The sequence below is a fragment of the Sinohyriopsis cumingii genome, chromosome 8 (assembly GCF_028554795.1).
Source record: "Sinohyriopsis cumingii isolate HCF-2022 chromosome 8, ASM2855479v2, whole genome shotgun sequence".
NCBI lineage: Eukaryota > Metazoa > Mollusca > Bivalvia > Unionida > Unionidae > Sinohyriopsis > Sinohyriopsis cumingii.
Genome location: NC_142968.1, coordinates 98,552,577 through 98,571,483, shown reverse-complemented (window position 1 = coordinate 98,571,483; position 18,907 = coordinate 98,552,577). Strand labels below are relative to the sequence as shown.

The window sequence follows — 18,907 nt, the reverse complement described above, 5'->3', positions numbered from 1 at the left end:
TAAATTAAATATAAATTAAATCGAATATATATATATATATATATATATATATATATATATATATATATATATATATATATATATATATATATATATATATATATATATATATATATTGTCAGTTTCGAACTCTTCTTTCTATGTATCATCTTGACTAGGTAGAAAAATCGGGGGGGGGGGTAGAGGAAGGCTTAAAATTATTTTAAATAACTCTTCCCGTGTGCGTCAATGCCACATTTTAGCTCTGCACAGTAGTGTTATCACAACAACAAAAAGAAAAGATAACTTCAGTTTTCCCTTGAAAGGTAAATATCCGCATTCAGCAAATTATTCATTCTCTGATAATATTATTTGATCTTACCAAATATTCCCACAATCCCACAAGTGACACTAATTTCCGGTGCAAATTTACCGGAATCTGTTTTTGTGTAGAAAGCATCAGTAACGATCAAAATGGTTGATATAGGCTCCGGACCAGTGAAAGAGAGCATAGACAACACAGTGTTTATTATACCAGGGATAATAATAGGATTTTTAGTCAGTAAGTAGCTTGAGTTCTCACCAAATTATCTTAAACTAACCCGGTTAACAAGAGTTTACTTTGCGGTCTTTGTGTCACAAAGATCACCATATGTCAAAGTTCGGTGTTGATCTCTGACATTACCTATGAACCGTCTGTGGCTGAAAATTACAGTTTTGTGGCTGAAAATTACAGTTTTGTCTGTGCAGCGTCATTAATCGTAGAAGCAAAAATTACAAATGATTAAATATATATATATATATATATATATATATATATATATATATATATATATATATATATATATATATATATATATATATATATATATATCACCATCACATCATTACAACACACTCCATTATAACATGAATTTGAATATGACACGGTAATGGCATAGCTCCCAAAATTTCATATATGCATATTTTTCTCTTACACATACAAAAATGTTACTTTCTTAAAAGTAGGAATAATAATGTGTAAAATATTTATTATCATTTTAAGGAAGAGATCATGTATGAATTCTAATATAAGAAAATCATACCATGGGGTCTGCAATTTTATAAACATGTATTTTGCTCATACTCGAAATAATGGATTCTTAATATACATATAGATGATATGCACAGACTTTCTAATATCACTGGTTACAAGACCAGTACTACTGTCCATTGAAGATTGATTTTGACAAAATTTGTCATAGTTATAATTATTGATATTGGCAGTGTCCCATTTAAAACCATTATTCCCACCCTAACACTCACATATGCTTTAGTCAAATTTTCCATCATTCCAACTATAATGCAGTTCAGTACATAATGTATTGTGTTCTTGGAATTCATGGATTCAGTACAGTGGTTCAAGCAGTGCTGTGGTTTGGTACCAAATGCAGTCATGAGTTATCAAGTCAAACTACCATGTTATAATGAGGGAAAAAATTATGCCCTTAGAAATGGATATCTGAAACTGTTACATGTACTAACTTTTGAAAATGGTAAATATATGAAAATAATTTTAAAATGTATGTTTTATTTCATGTTCTTTTAGTTTCATATTTCACTTTTTTTCTTTTCAATAATTTGAAATTAAATCATTCACAGTATCATATTTGGCATAATTTTCTAGTCAATTACATCATCAGCCAGTTATGGCCTTAATGCCCAGGATGGCTCACATATGATACCTCTCTGATCATTGGGATGACTCCCAGATTATCCTGTATGCTGATTCATTCTATTATTTTTGTGTTGGGAATGACTTCCTCTGAAAAGAATATGTAGCTTATCTACATCTTCTAGTTATGGTTGAAAGAATCCTTACATTATGCTTGGCATGGCCTTAAAGAGATGAACTTGTATTCTTAACCAAAGTTGGTAGACGATGGGCTTTTATGACCCATAATCCCTCTAAATGATGATGTGGAATGCTGGAAATCATAGACTGGTTCATTGCCTCATCAGTATAAAGCAGCATGCCATGTTTCTTACAAATTTTAAAAATCTTAGTGATAAATGTTGCAGAAATTAATGTAAGGAGGACAGGCCATAAGTCTTGTTGATGATACCATGGAAGCCTGTAAATTAAACTTATTCATTGGTAGAGTTAGTTAATGGAAAGTTAGGAGGATGGGCAATCAGCACCATAACTCCTTTTAAATGAGGATATTTAATGCTAAAAAGAAAACTCTTGTGAGGTCACATGATCAGTATATAGACACATTACCAAAGTTTTTTAAAATTCCAAAAATTTCCAGTAAAGTTATCTTGCAGAAACAACATTGTTGATGGACAGACTAACTTATGGATGGAAAGCTGGTCACTGTGACAATCAATGTCTACACCAAACTTGTTAAACAGAGCCCTGCAGACACATCCTTTGATCTTTAGTCCTTTGATACTTAGGTTTTACTGTGAACCAATAGTACGTTTCATGAGGCCATTTCATATGAGTTTTATCATAAATTCATACAAACCTACAGGAGAATGTACTCCTCAAAATTGTTTGTACCACTTGTTCCCTTGTTTAAAACTTTTATCATGCACTGCTCATGTGAATATTTCCAGCTGTTGAATTGTTATCTAGGACCTAAATCCACATCTACATTTAAATGCTGAAAACTTGTACAGTTGGCATACCAGGTTCTTACCAGGAATGACTGATAGAAAACTAACACAAAAATGTTAGATTTTTTGGCAGCTGGGGAAGGTAACTTGACTGAGACACTTGGGGTGCCTCCTGGAAAATCAGGACCAATTGGTCTCATTGTTATCCTCATATTTGCTACAATTCCAGGTGCAATTATTGGTGAGTTTATTAGTTATAAGTTATTCAGATAATGGTCACTAAATCATACTTCTCCAAAAGCTTGGACACCATGTATAGCCTACCCTGTGCTAAGAAATGGTGTCAGACGCAAAACAACATAAAATCTTGTAATTTTTTTTACATGATTGTACAAATAGTCAGGGTCAGTAATTTCCACTATCAATAATGTACTTACATAGAAGACTCCTATTAACATGATGGAGGCTTATAACGTACAGGTCACAGTAATACTGTTATAAAAAGTATAATGGGTGTGATAAATTACAGACGATATGACAATTCTGCAATCCCAGATTGAGTTAGACTCTTAAAGATTTAATTCCCTTAATGCCATAGTACAAGTAGCTATTTGTTGATTTTTCTGTCTCCTCTGGTTGTAATTTTTTGATCTCAAAATGGTGTCACACCTAGAAAGTATTATGATGATCAAATTAAAAATATGAAATATTACTATAAAAGTATAATCTGGTCATTTGCATATGCATATTAGCACATGTGCTAAATTTCATTTGTCTATTAAAAAATATTTTTGCTGATTAATACCAACCCGTAGTTTTGTTCCCCCAAAAAGAGAGTTACAGAAAGAAAACAATGAAAAAAGCTGTAAATGACTGATAACCCAGTCATTTCTTCCACATATAAATACAAATATGTATTTAAAAAATACTGCATTTTTCTTCCTCAGGTTGCAAGTAAAAAGTTATACAAATGTGCAAATCTGATAAGGTCATCCACTGATAACCATCCTAAAGTGTAACATTTCATAGCTGAGTTGCTTCAGGTTTTAGTGTAAAATTAGATTTGGATTGGTTGAACAGACATGCAGACAGATAACCTGAAAAAAATAAATGTTGGCTTCTGCTATCACAGCAAGGCATAAAAATACTTTCCAAAGATAAAATAAATTAAGAAACCATGATAAAAAAAGGTTTGACAAATTTAATTTTATGTCGAAATGTACCCTCACTGCCAGCATGAGTCAGTTGTGTTTATCCTTGTGGGGAGTACTGGGCTCCCACTTCCACATGATATACCCAATAATAATTTTGAAAATGCCATTGAAAACCAATAAACTACTCCGCAAACGCTTTTCAATGGTGTACTGAGAGACTTTATGGTGAGGAATCAGTGTCATCATCAGTACTAATAATTGTGCATTAATTCGTAATTTATTTATGTATTAAATGTTACTGATGTATTGGACCCAGTCTTTTTTGCAGAAAAAAAAACATAAAAGCTTCTCCAATTTTTCTTTCAGTTTTTTTCACCTACAAATTGGTGAAAAGTTTGCGAGATAAAGCAAAGCAGAAAGAAGAAAAGAAGAAACTAAAACAGCAGAAGAAAGAAAAAGAAAACCAGAGAAAACCAAAGAAAAAATAATATCAGCACTTAGTCTATGTATTAAATATCTAGGAAAGAGATTTAAATTTGCACCATTCTACCAGATAGGCAGCTTTCATCACATGAAGATATGTGGATCACCAGTGACAAATAATTAAAAAAATGCAAGGGAGGTAATTCAGTATAACATGGAGAAAAACATCTTGCGTATTATAACATTTGAGTACTTTACATGAATGAGAGGAAAAATTTGTGTATTAATTTATTATTATAAGGCAAGAATTGAGCCAATTTTATGTGTGTACAAAAGAAATGTTTGATGAATAATGTTTTCATTTTGTTAGCCCTAGTTCACTTTGATAATATTTAAAGCAAAAATAAAATTTTCAATAATGTAGCTAACCATAGTTTTTAAGATTTTCATATATGCATTAAAGACACAATATGAATTACTTTTATTACTCTGACTTCATGCTGATAATAAATTGATATTGCTATTTTGTGGCTTTTGATAATTAAATTTGTGTTTATTACTGTAGCATCCTACAAATTTCCACCAAAATTGGTTCCCCACGAAAAGTGGTATGAAATTTTGACATGTTTTACCTTGTATATTCAATGCACTCACCTTCTGAATAGAAAAATAGTCATAATCATTACTTATGTATTTTAGTAATGAACTGCTGATAGTGAATTTTGAACTTTTGTTGATGTTGTACAGTAAATGGACGGTTTTAAAGATATAGAAGTAGAGTCTCACTAGAATAAATACATTCCATTTGAACTACTGTATATACTCATAAGCAAACTTCAGTTGCAAGCAACATAGACCCAGATCTACAGTCACATGATCTGCCAGCAGATCATGGTCTGTTCTACTGCATAGATCTAGATCTGGGTCTGTGACATTTCCAGCTGTACTTATAACAAAGTTTATACAGTATTATGCCAGTCTTCATAGTATTCCGTGTGCAACTAATCCTACAAGAGCTAAAGAAAAGATGCATGTACATGTATAACAATGCTGAAGATGGGTTTTCCCAAGCTGATCCTTTTCACAAATACAGGGCCTAATTTCCATTTAAAAAATGTTTTGTATCTTCCCAAGATTGACAAGTAAATTCCCACAGTCAAGCAGAATGAGATGTTCAAATAACATTGAACTTTTTGTGTTCTTGTTCCAATTCAAAAGATGAAAAATTGTGATAAACAAATTAAACTGCATGAAATGATACTCTTTACTTTGTTTTATTTATCAACAACTTTCAATTTTTTCCCAATAATATTTATTTTTTATTAGGCCCGTGGCCCTAAATTGATCAACTAGGAAAACACATCATATGTCCTCTGCCTAACAGCAGAACGTGGATTCTGTATGTCTATCAAATGGTTGTATATGTCTTTTTAATAAATTACCATATGACATTGCATAGACCTGTATGGCATATTTGATAGTATTTTTGTAATACATTCATGTGATGTCACACTTGATTATTAATATATTACATGTTCTTAGTTAATTTTGAAAGCTAGTGACCTTTTGTCAGATTTTAAAAGTCTTACAGCTGAGCTCATTGTAAATGAAATTTATGAAGCCAGTTAAATAATTTCATTATTTTTTTCTACAAAGGCTGGTAAATGATTGAAATTAAACAGCAATTTTCATTAATTCTTAAACAGTCTCTTCATGTAAAATTCTGTTTTAGTCTCTTGTTTGCATTGCTGGATTGTCATCAGACTTCACTTACAACTGTACTGAACTAAACAGAAGATGTATAAATATTAGAGATAAAAACTTTAAGGGTCAAGGTCGTTTGCTCATTTTTAAGGTAAAACATTTGTCTAAGATTATATTTATCAATGATTTTTTCCAAAATAATTTAAGGTGTGTCTGAATCATAGGAGGCCCAACTGATCAAAACAATTGATTCAAAACAGCTTGAAGGCTGTTCCATTTAAACATACATGGTACACAGGGAAAGCAGTTTAAAAAAAAAATATATGCCAGGGTACTTTGATTTCACAGAGTTCATATTAAAATGATAAGAAAATTCTAAAATTCATCTATGGGTGAATACCCCACATTAAAAGTGCCTTCCCTGGGTCCCATGTATGTTTTACTGGAACAGTCCTAACATTGAAAGGTCAAATATTCATTTAATTGTTCAACATTTATCACAGTTGAGACAATACATTTTTGTCCATTAGTTCCACTGGCAGTAGTATAGCAAAAAATTCTGTGACCACCTGCAAAACTTAATCACGGGTCCCTTGCAGATATGGGAGTTGCTTGGGTGGTTGCTATACCACTATCTACTGGTCATGTACTTGAAGAGCTTGTAAACTGGGATGTTGTATGTCATCTGTCTGTTCGCACAAGATTTTTTATTGCTGCTCCTCCTGAACTACTTGGAGGATTGCTGTGAAACTTTCATATACACATTCATCCAGTTGTCTATCTGGTGTTAAATGGAAATTGTGCCACTCGGACATTCTGTCTTGCATCCTGTATGAACACCAAAAATATGAGAAATGGTTTCAGGACTCAGAAATAAAACGAAGAAAAGGTCTTATCTTGAATTTCTGATTATTTTTATTAGCCAGTACAATGTCATGTTTTGGTGAATTTGTGTCATTTGTGTTTATCACAACATTGACAAATGTTAAATCTGCAGGCAGAACAAGATCAAAGTTTGTTTGATTTACATTTTTATGGAGTTGTGAGCTAATTATGTGGACCTTGATTTTATGGTTTACTATATCTTTACTAGCAACAGGTTGTCTGTGCACTTTGTTCCACATCGACCCTTGGCATAAGTAACTAGTTGAAACAGTTTCTACCATAGCATTGTCTAATTGGATGCGGCTGAAAGAAACATACCTTGGAAAAGAGTTATGAATGAGGCATCCTTGGACAATGATAGTATAACATGTAAATTTCTGTAATTTAAACTGTTAACTCATTCTTCTTTTGGGAGATGCCATATTGCCATCATATAAGTAACCTTACTGAATAAATAGCAGGTTATGTATTTAGTGTTTTGATTGGTCAGTTGATGTCACTTGTCATGGCAGTAACTATTTCAACTGTAAGAGGGCAGTTTCTGATTGCTATATACGCCATGGTTCAGGGGTTGATGTGTAATGAAATGGATAGCAGTGATGTGCATACTCTTGTCTTTTATGGAAACTTAGATATTTTCTAATGCAATCTTTACTTTTATGTTTCAAAGGGTTCACAAGTGTGTCAGTAAATAGCACCAGAATTTTCAGACTGACAGGTTTTGAGGTAACCTGTTTATGCCTATACAGTCAGCTTGAATTGTGTTCAAGTTTAATCATTTTGTTGTAGATAGCTTCTAAATAATTTGGTCTGCTTCAAAGCATGTTAAGGAAATGTACACAGTAAATTTTATGCATACACTTTACAATATTTTATGAAGCTGTTTTTTTTTCTTATACACTTTAATGCTAAAGGTGTTATTGTCTTAAAAGTAATAGTGTTGTAACTTATGGTACTCGTGGTGAACTTAAAACTGTTGTAAACTGAAATTTCATTGGCCGTCCTGTCTCAAAAGATGATTTTTAGTCTTGAACATGTATATTAAAATATATCTTGAAAGATCACCCCACCTTCCCAAAATGTATAGTCTCTCAAAAAGTGGTCTCTTATAATAGATCCAAATGCTTCATAATCAGTACATCTTTGCACTGAGAATCTGGTATCACAAGACGTGGTCTCTTATAATAGATCCAGATGCTTCATAATCAGTACATCTTTGCACTGAGAATCTGGTATCACAAGACGTTGTCTCATAATAGATCCAGATGCTTCATAATTAGTACATCTTTGCACTGAGAATCTGGTATCACAAGACGTGGTCTCTTATAATAGATCCAAATGCTTCATAATCAGTACATCTTTTCACTGAGAATCTGTTATCTCAAGACGTGGTCTCTCATAGCAGTGGTCTTTCAAAATAGGTTTTACTGTAGATATAAAGCTTGATCTTAAATTCTGGATTTTGTAATCTATATCTTCTGAAGTTGAACTTTATTATACATGATAAATATAAAGAACATATCATCTCTTAACAAAATTTGTCTGATAGAAAATAGTTGTGTTTTTTTAATTAATGATATCCATGATTTTTTGGCACAAATTTCTAGTCAGTATTATTTAATTATTGCCATGATGATATATTTCTCCATATCTGCATTTGCGTGCATGTATTATAAAGATATTGACTTGTGCATTATCAGGCATGAAAGGGAAGTTTGTAATTGATCCAGAACATAGTATCAGCTATGAGTTATTAATGTCAAAGTATTAGAAAAAAATTAAAGTTACCATTACACTATTTCATTCAAAAAATGTAGCATGTTTACATTCCTGTGTTTTGGTCACAAAGATATATCATGATGTAGATCGTATCTTGTAAGAGACTTTGTTAAAATGTATTGTTTAGACAACAGAAAAAGTTTTTGATGTGAATGTTTACATGTTAATACAAGTGCATTTTTATTTTTTGAATAAAGTTGTTAAAATGCAGTAAATATCCATTTCACAATTCATAATCATGTCGTCCAATATTGCTGCAGTCTACCAATTTGACATTAGGTCACTTTAGTGAGATTTACAAAATAATAATAAAATAATTAGGATAAATTCTGTGTACATTTTCCATTCATAAGGAGAATGGCAAACTTTAATTGAAACTTTGCATACAAACTATAACCATGTGAAGCATTCGTCACCTTCAAGTGAGAAAAGAAAAACCTTGTTGTTATTTATGCTAGTTTATTTTGTGACCACACAGGAATTCCTTCATTTTTAATTGAAGTAAATTTGCTACATGAAATCATAGATGCAGTAGAAAGATCCTACAAAATGGTCATATCATCAAGAATTGCTTATGTTTTGTGATTTGTGAACTATTAATACCTTCGATATTATCGTGCATGTTTTTATTGGAATCTATTTTAAATTCTTTTGGCATAGAGGCTTAAAATATATGCCTTGTCTTGTGGTTATATTTTATTAGTTATGTAAATTTTCAAGCTGTATAAAAGTCTACAACAATAAAGTGGACCATTATTGCAAAAAATAAACATTTTATCATGACATTTGTTTCAGTCTTACATTTTTTGCTCTTAAATAGGCATTTATATTGAAGTTAGTCTTCAAACTCAGCTTTTTATAGGAACATTACACATACTGGTAATCTCTCCTAGAATCCATTGCTGTCATGTCCTTTAAACCTTTGTTAGTTGTTTCAAGTTTTCTGGCACAGCAAAATAATTTGGTTATTTCGTGCAGAGGCAGTTTCAATAAAATGCCAAGCACAAGTAAACACTCCAAGAGCCAACCCAGGATGATCCAATTGTAGGAATTGAACTCACTCCATTCATTTACAACTCCAACATGCTAGCCAATGAGCAATCCTCAACGTAGGGCTCATAGCAAATTCACCTACTGTTATTTACACCTTTAGAAAATATTTTAATATTTGGTCATATATCTGAACAAAAAGTATGCTTACAAAACAAAAATGAGACGTGCACGTAACTCAGCAAAAGTAGCCACCATTGACAAAATCTATAAATGTTTGCATTCAACAAGATTTTTGTGAAAACACTAACAATAGTTTGATGGACACTCTTCCAGGGTTCTGCCTCAGAGTGGGGTCAAGGGTTATGATGGGAACACATTTTGATAGATATTAGGTTTAACATTGTCTTTACTTTTATTTGCATAACCACTTTTCCATTTGACTTGGTGCTTGGAATAAAATATCACATATTGCCCTTCAGTCATTGGCACTCTGGATGAGGTCATAGGGTCAAGAATTGTGTTTACAAGGTATATCTAGGCTCAAGTTGTTGGTTAAAGTTTGTTCCAGCTTGTGTATCTCAGTAACCTCTTTGCAGCATACATTGCGGCAACCATTAAAAGCATTTGAACCTGTCTCTATGGATTTCTTACGTACAATCCTGAAGAAGAGTGCACCAAAGTCATGTGAACTTGATCCAATTCCAACATCACTGCTGCTTGAGTGCTTAGATCCAGTAATGCCTTCACTAACTGGTGTTATTAATACCTCTTTCTCATCCAGGGAATTTCCATCATTTTTCAAAACTGCCATTGTAAAGCATTGGCTGAAGAAACCAACACTAGACCATAACAATTTAAAGAACTACCGTCCAGTTTCTAATATCCCATTCATATAAAAAATCTTATAAAAGGTTTTATCCCAGATTGTATCTCATCTGAATTCAAACAGTCTTTTTAGCAATGTAAAATCTGCATATTGCCCTAACCACAGTACTGAAACTACTCTTCTAAAAGTAGTTAATGACATTCTCTCTGCATTGGAAAGTGGAAAGATCACAGTCCTCACCCTCTTTGATTTGTCTGCAGCATTTGACACAATAGACCATGATATATTACTTCACCGTCTCCAGCATGTATTTGGCATTCATGATACAGCCTTACTATGGTTCAAGTCCTACTTGGTCAACAGTACACAAATTGTGTCCGCAAATGGAATACACTCCAGCCCAGTTAATCTATGTTGTGGTGTTCCACAGGGGTCTGTTCTTGGACCTGTTCTCTTCATTCTATACACTCAGCCACTCTCAAGTGTCATAGGTCATCATCCAGTGTCTCACCAATTGTACGCTGATGACACACAAATATACAAATCTAGCCACCCAGCTGAAGTTGATGCTACCATCCAAGGTGTAGAAGAGAGGTACATTTCTGATGTGAAATCATGGATAACATGTAACAAGCTGCAGATGAATGATGATAAAACTGAGGCCATTCTGATCACAACACAGACTTTCTCATTCACATCCTTTACGTCAAACAATAAATATCAGCAGCACCAACATTAAATTAACACAATCAGTACGAAACCTATGTGTTACTCTGGACAGTACTCTCACATTGCACCAACATGTCATGAACACATGCAAAGCTGCATATCTTGAGGTGAGATGCATCAGGTCCATTCGCAAATATCTTTCAGCTGATGCCACTAAAACACTTGTGTATTCATTAGTACTTTCAAGACTGGACTATTGTAACTCAATTATGTCTGGTTCATCTCAATATCTACTCCAGAAACTTAAAAAGGTTCAAAACACAGCTGCTCAGATCATACTTAGAGTACCACGATCAGAGCACAACTCCCTGCTGCTCTGTATCCTACACTGGCTATCCATTTGATCCAGAATCAAACACAAAATTTGTTCTCTGTGCTATGTTTCACTGTTGGACTCTAGTCCAACATACCTATCCGACCTCACCCATGTGTACACACCAGCAAGATACTTACGCTTCTCTTCTGATAATTGTATACTCATTATTACCACTATGAAAACAAAGTCATATGGACAGTGTTCTTTTGCATACCAGGGCCCAGCAACATGGAATGAATTGCCCACTGAACTTACACACAAAGACAGTGATCCCATTCAAGAGTACTCATAAAACTCGCTTATTTCGACTGCAAGAACAAACTTAAAAGACCTAATAATGTCTCCTACCTTAAACATTTCCAGCATGTTTTTTTTTTCTTTTTCTAATTTATTGGTGTTTGTTTTTGTAATCATATCATTATATGTGTTTTTTATGTTATAGATGTTGTCTAATGTTGTAAAGCGCATAGAGCCTCTAAAGATTAGGCACTATACAAAGTCCTCATTATTATTATTATTATTATTATGAACTTTATATCATCAGATACAAGTAACATTCCTGCTCCATACTGACACCATGTGTCTGGAATTATAATGGGTACACATTTTTATTCAGTGATTTTTCCATCAACAGTTCATTTCATATTTGGAATATAACATAAGCACACTGACTCAATGAAGTTTACTTTTCAAACACCTGGATCAAGTTTTGGGGTGTAGGACACCATTTGTCAAAAATGTTGATTCCATCTCATTTATTTGAAATAACTTTCTATCAAGTTTGCAACAGATTTGGAATATTATATGATCCCAAATTTGACTTTCTCCTTATACTGTATTGTCCCTTGATGGGTCATGTGTTTAACAGGATGTACACCTTTTTGGTTAATTTACCTGGCTTTAATACCAAGTGAGTTTATGGTATTACCTTGTTATTTATCCCACATTTCTGAGTCAGTTTCAATCAAACATGGAATATTGGTGCAGATTATCAAAATCTTGGATAAAATTGATAATGAATGACTTCCATGCTTATTAATGAGGTGATCTTGCATTTGATTGATTAACCTTGTTATCACATGGGATCCATATTTTTATCAAACTTGTAATATAGGTTTATATTATTAAGATTTCAGTACAGTTCAATAATAAATGAGATCCACACATTAATGAGGGGATCTTGCATCTGATTGGCTGAGCTCACCACTTGGGAAGTCATATTTGTGATCTGATTTTGATCAGACTTGAAATATAGGTTTATCATGGATTAGTATGATAATGAGTGAGATCAACTATTCTTGTAAGAATGAGATGATCATGCATCTGATTGAGTTTGGGTGTATTTCTGATTCAATTTTGATCAAACTTTGAATCTATTCCTATATCATAAGAAAAGCATGCTGTTACAAGTCTATACTCTTAAAATAAGTAACAGAAAAGACTGAAAAACAACAAGCTTTGTAAAATTTAACAAATAATTTATTTTCCTAGAATACAAAGTGAAAAAAATGAGAAAAAAGAACTTAAGGTATTGCAAATTAAATCTCAGAAATAATCTAAGAATTATAGACACATGTCCTAATAATAAAAAGTCCTGAGTGTAACTCGGTTCAAGTACCAAAAAGAGATCCAAAACTGAAGGCGATGACATGTCTGTTATAGCCTACGGAATACTGATGTGTCAACAGTCTTTTGTTGAATAACAGAAATATTATTCCAGGTTTGAATTCAGTATAAGTTCCAGTGAATGTCTTTATTCAAGAAATTTATCTGAGCACTTTTGTATTTCCAGAGAAAATAATCACTTGAATTCAGTAATTTGAAGATAATAAAATTCAGCTCAAACTGATCACAACATAATACAACTTAAAGTGTTAGATGTTAAAACACAACTGACTAAATCCTCACAGTCACAAGATTATATATTCTCTACCTGACCTTGAGCATTTTCTAATGAAATGGAAAATAACCTTCTAGAATCATCTAATAAGCCTTGTTTACTTACAACGCAATAACCTGTAAAATTCACATAGGAATCTCCAAAACCATGACCGAAATCAATAAATTTACTTCTTCTTGTTTACATTAATAATAATCCTGATATTAAAAAGCTCAAACACAAAGAGAATAATTTAGATATGTATTAGTCATTGATATAAATGAAATAAAAAATAAAAAAAGTCAATCAGGTCAGGCAGAAATAAACTTGGTTTTTGACAAGGTCATGTCCAGCATACAATGTTATAAGAGCATCTAATGAAATATCTATAAAAAATGAAACTTACAAACAAACAATTAAATATACATGACAGTGTACAAACTCAGTAATGAATGAAATGCACACGTTAATGACTTGATCGTGCATCTTGGTGGTAGTCTTGGTGGTAGTCATGGTTCTTGTCTGAGCAAACTTGTAATGTGAACTTATATCATCAAGATCTTGGATGATATAGATGAGCAGGATCCATGCATGTGAATTATATATATATATATATATATATATATATATATATATATATATATATATATATATATATATATATATATATATATATATATATATATATATATATATATATATATTTACTGTTCATCATAGGGCCATATCATGTGTTTCTTACAAAACAGTTCTTGTTGTTTTCAATTAAGACATTGCTACATTTTGAATCATTATACATGTATGTGATGATTGGTTATAAATTTTTCTACATTTTTTTCTGTACATTCAATTTTACAATTGATTAAGTCAGCTTCAAATTGTAAATGTTTTCTTTTTCAATTCTTGTTTTATGCATGCAATAAGTCAAAATGTATTATGATGTTGTCCATCTATCCAATTTACTTCTTTGTTAACAGTTTTGTTTCCACTCTATAACTTGAGCTGTCAGCCATCTTCAGTTTTTTAATCTTTGTGGATGGCTTGCACATGTGGTAATGAAGAACCCTATTGATTTTGTGGGGGGAAAAATAAAGTCAAAGCCACTTTGACAGAGAGAAGAAACATGGATTCTGCACAATAACTCAAGTTTTGCAACATTACAGTTACCAAACTTGTGGATGGTTTTTGCTTGGGGTAAGAAAGAGACCCTTTAATTTCATGTTCCAAAGGTCAAGGTCACACTGTATCATAGAAGGAAAATTGCTTCACACAATAGCATGGATAACTGCCATCGTGTATTTTTATTAAACATTGTTGATGATTTGCACGTAGGGCAAAGAACAAAACTCAGTTTGGTCAATATCACTGTACAAAGAAAAACATGTTTTTCTACAATAACTACAATTTTCCACAATTCATGGTCACCAGACTTTGTTAATAACTTGCACTTGGAGCAAGAAAGAACCTTGTTGATTTTGGGGTGAAAAGGTCATATGTCAAGGTCACTGTGACTGAAAGAAGAAGAATTCTTTTTGCACAAATAACTTAAGTTCTCCAGAACTCCAGGGTAAGAAAAATCTCATCAGTTTCAGGCTTAGATTGAACTATGCAGTAAATTATTCTGCTTGGATCCATTTGATTTTAGGAAAAGTGCAAAAGTTACTATTATAATGTATTTAAGTGCAATTAAAAGGGTCAGGGAACGGTATCCAGTGAAGTAAGAAATATAAACTAGAAATGAAATGAGCTAGTGAAGAGATATATAATAAAAATGATCAATGACTAAGGAAAGAAATGCATAACAGAAAACATCAGTTTAAACTGAAAACAATTGAGAAAAATGTAGATTGGTACAAAGTCATTACGTACCTGGTTGTGTGTTCTAATGATAAAATCTGGACCCCAAACTTGCGTATATCCTCGACCTAATATTTGATCATAGTATACAGGAGGTTTATTCACCCGTTAGGCATCTAGAGCGTTTGGTTAGACCTTGATCGGTGATCGTGGATGTGCAAATCATTGTTAACTAGAACATATCGGTGAAGTCTTAAACGTTTATAATGGCGCTGAATCTGAAAATGATCAAAAGTGACGCAGAATGGGATGTAGAAATGACAGCTGCCGGCACAAAATTGGTGGTAGTGGATTTTTACGCCAACTGGTATGATACAAATAATTGTGCAAACCAACAAGGGAGTTTTCGCTTTACTTTCTTGTCAAGTGTAGATATTTCTGGTATGGTTAAAATCTAGAACATCAGACGATCCATCCAGCCATGTAAATTTTATTCTTTGTATATACAAAAACGTAATTTTCAACTCTTAAATATGTATTCATTCAAGCCACAGGGATTGATCTAAAAGGGGTTTTGTATATTTGCTTACATATATTGACGGGGTTTTAGTGTAGTCCTACAACGTAAGACACATCACCCGATATTTTTGTTCTAGGGGGTGATGGGTCTTACTTTCTAAATAACGGTGCTGTGTAGCGTGTTTTGATGTCGACTAACAGTATAACGAAAGTAAAAATTTCAGAAATGTCACACTCAGCTCGCAACCATAGTCCTACAGGTAAGACATTGACGCTGATATTTGTTTTGTGCGTCAGGGTCTTACCGCCTAACTAATAGCGCTGCGTAGTGTGTTTGATGTCGACTAACATCATAACGAAAGTCACATTTTCAGGAATATTTCACAAAACTGGCAACTAAAATAACAGCGCTTTTCTACACAGCAAAGTCATAATGTTTTAGTCAGATTTTACTTACTCTGATGTCTTTTCTCTAATAAATTAAAATTCTCACAAATGAAATGGACCTATTTTAAGGTTTCGTTTGCGTACATTTCAGTTGATTGGAAAGCGATGAAAGCCGGGAATGCTGAAATCGGGTTAAGTTGAAATGTTATTCTTTAGTGAAATGAAAAGAAATACATTATGCCTATTGGAACTGCAAAGTAACGTTTCGTTTAGTTCAATAAACTCAACCACCACATGGACTTACTTAAACATACTTTGGCATCCTCAACTACCCTTGCATTGCAACAAATGTATGTCAACGGAACATGAAAATGTGCCCATTTGCTGGTGTCATATTTTCATTCTTCCAGGATAAAGACAGCACAGTAAGTATATTAATTACACATAAATTAGTGGAAGAGTATCAATATATGTTGCCAATTGTGTGAGATATTCATCAAACTTTGACTACTCGTTATTTGGATATTAAGACATAGCACTAAAACAAGACCAATATGTGCACTGCTATGTCTTACATTATAGGACCAGGTTTTGGTGACGTCAGGAAACATTTTGTTTGTTCTCTCCCATTCGAGGACAGCCTCATTCTTACGGTGAATGACCCGGTCTTTATGTGCACCACTATTTTGAAAGAATTTTCAAGATGCTATAATTAAATGATCCCTTTCAGTAATACCTTTGCAATATCATTTCAGTGTATAATACAAAAACTATCTCTGCAAAACGTGGTCCTAAACATGATCAAATAAATGATCAGAACTGACTTTTAACCTAAGCTATATGAATACACCAATCCCTCGATAACTCGTGAACCTGCTTATAACGCGGTGTCAGGCGTGGATCCCATCTTTTAAACCCGAAAATACCCCAAAAATGTATCCCAATTTGTTGAACTTGAAGAAAATCATGATCAAAATTAGTAACGGAACCTTTGATGTATCGCTTGTTTTATCGTTGAAAACGGTAGATAGGACCTGGAAATTTTAATCAACACTATGAAATATCAAATTTAAAAATAACTCTTACAATTTTTTACATTTTCTTTCCAAACGACATTCCTAGTACACCGCAATTAACGATATATGAGGAAATTTCGATCAATGAAAATGTCACTTATGCCAAGTGGAGGCAGTACTTTAATAAATAAAAATAAATTAAATAATTTTTTTATCAATTGAAATTTGTGTTCTAGTTCCATCTTTTAGTTCCTTTTAAGTGTAAATGTCATAAGTGCAATGTGTCCTCTTGTAATTAAACATAAAATGCGTCAATCTACATCTGCGAACATTTCTCTGAGAACCTAATTAAGTGCCAACCGTGTTTTTATAACTGACTTGCAGACGTATTTGTTGTATTGTTGCACTGAATTAAAAGCTGGCCTCCTTTATATTATCACATTAATTATGTCTTTTGATTAATAAAAAAAGGGGGTGGAATAATAGAAAAGTTGAAAGGCACAAAAATCAGACTAACTTAAAAGCTAGTGGCCTCGGTCGTATGTCGGGTGAACTCACTTCATTTGATCACTCGAACACTGTAATAAACGTTGTTTTGTATGTAACAGAAACTACCTTAAATTAACCAACTCTTTCATAACTGTGATCAAAGATAACAAGACAGCAAAGCGAAAAGAATACTTCGTAAAATAAAGATCTTGATTTCACAAATACGGACCATTGTGGGCAAGCGAGTTTCAGAGAATTCTTAACTGGCATTTAGAGATATCCTCAGGGATGATAAGAAATTTCATTAATACTTCCAATGAAATTTCGACATTAACATTGTACTAATTGAGCAATAAATAATTGAGTTTCGATGTAGATGTGTCACGAATTAAATGTCACATGTTTTTGAAAAAAAAAGGAATCTTGTTTGGTGGTGTGTCAACAGGTAGTCTAGTTACCAAATTGTGGACTACTGATTTGGCAAGATACTATTAAATACCACTACGGGAACCAGACTCACCAAGAAAACAATAAGCAGTGACGTAATACACGGATTTTTCGCGTACACGTGATGTTGTTCAAACCAGTTGGAACGATATTTCATATGTTGGATATTTTGAGAGAAAACAAGTTATTTAAATGGAATAACAAACAACTTCATTAGAAAAAATGCATTATTAAAAATTATTATCGACGTGATTGTAAAATAAGGATTCAGTCATTAAACAGCCCAGTTCCCTAACGCCGCCCCCCCCCCCACAGTTTTCTCAATGTCAAAGCGATTTTGTTCAATTTTTGGAGGTCCGTCAGTAACTTGTGCTTCGCTTATAGTGTGGTCTATGTTTGTGGACCCCGTTGTGCACAAGTTATCGAGGGAGAGGTGAACTCACTTCAAAGTAACTGTATGTAAAAACTACTCTGTGGGTGGTTTTTATGATGATGTAGTAGGGTTCAAATTTTAGTAACTATTATGGCTGGGACATCATTAGGTTGCTAAATCAGCCCTTCACCCATGATGATATTGTTTTTCAGGTGAGGGATTGATATCACCTATTCATTAAAAGCTGCAATTATCTGCATTCATATTTGGCTGCACACATTGGTGTACATGTTATACACTTACCGGTATTTCTCGTGGCTGTGCAGCTGCATCAGTTGAAGGGTTCTTTTGGTGACATGCAGTTATATTTCCTGAGCAAATCATGTTTGGTGACTTGTAAATCCATCTGGAATAACACAACCATCAGTCTTGTGGCCATTTTGAATTTTGCGTTTGATATCGCTATTTCCAATAACCGGTATGTGTCTAAAGGGTATGCAGGTTTGTTCCATAATGATTTGCATGCAGCAGAATTGCACATATTAATGAACAGGTGACATCAGACCCACAACATCGTCCATCAGTATCAACACATATTTGTGGGGGTT

At 33.1% G+C, this 18,907-nt stretch overlaps 1 protein-coding gene and 1 long non-coding RNA gene across 3 annotated transcripts in view; both read left to right on the top strand.

The window, feature by feature from the left end:
* Positions 1-385: 385 nt before the first annotated feature.
* On the top strand, positions 386-9,311 carry LOC149794217 (uncharacterized). 2 transcript variants are annotated; one of them, XR_016422979.1, is made up of 2 exons: positions 386-541; positions 4,104-9,311. It is a non-coding gene; the product is annotated as an uncharacterized LOC149794217 (long non-coding RNA). The 2 variants fall into 2 exon arrangements; XR_016422978.1 differs by lacking the exon at positions 386-541 and adding an exon at positions 2,666-2,824.
* A 5,933-nt stretch (positions 9,312-15,244) lies between these two features.
* LOC149794216 (thioredoxin-like protein 1) overlaps positions 15,245-18,907 on the top strand; it is a 39,154-nt gene continuing 35,491 nt past the window's right edge. Inside the window, exon 1 of the mRNA XM_089968328.1 lies at positions 15,245-15,435. Within this exon, the coding sequence (XP_089824454.1) occupies positions 15,335-15,435 (101 nt within the window). The 5' untranslated portion in view covers positions 15,245-15,334. The remainder of the gene's footprint in view (positions 15,436-18,907) is intronic.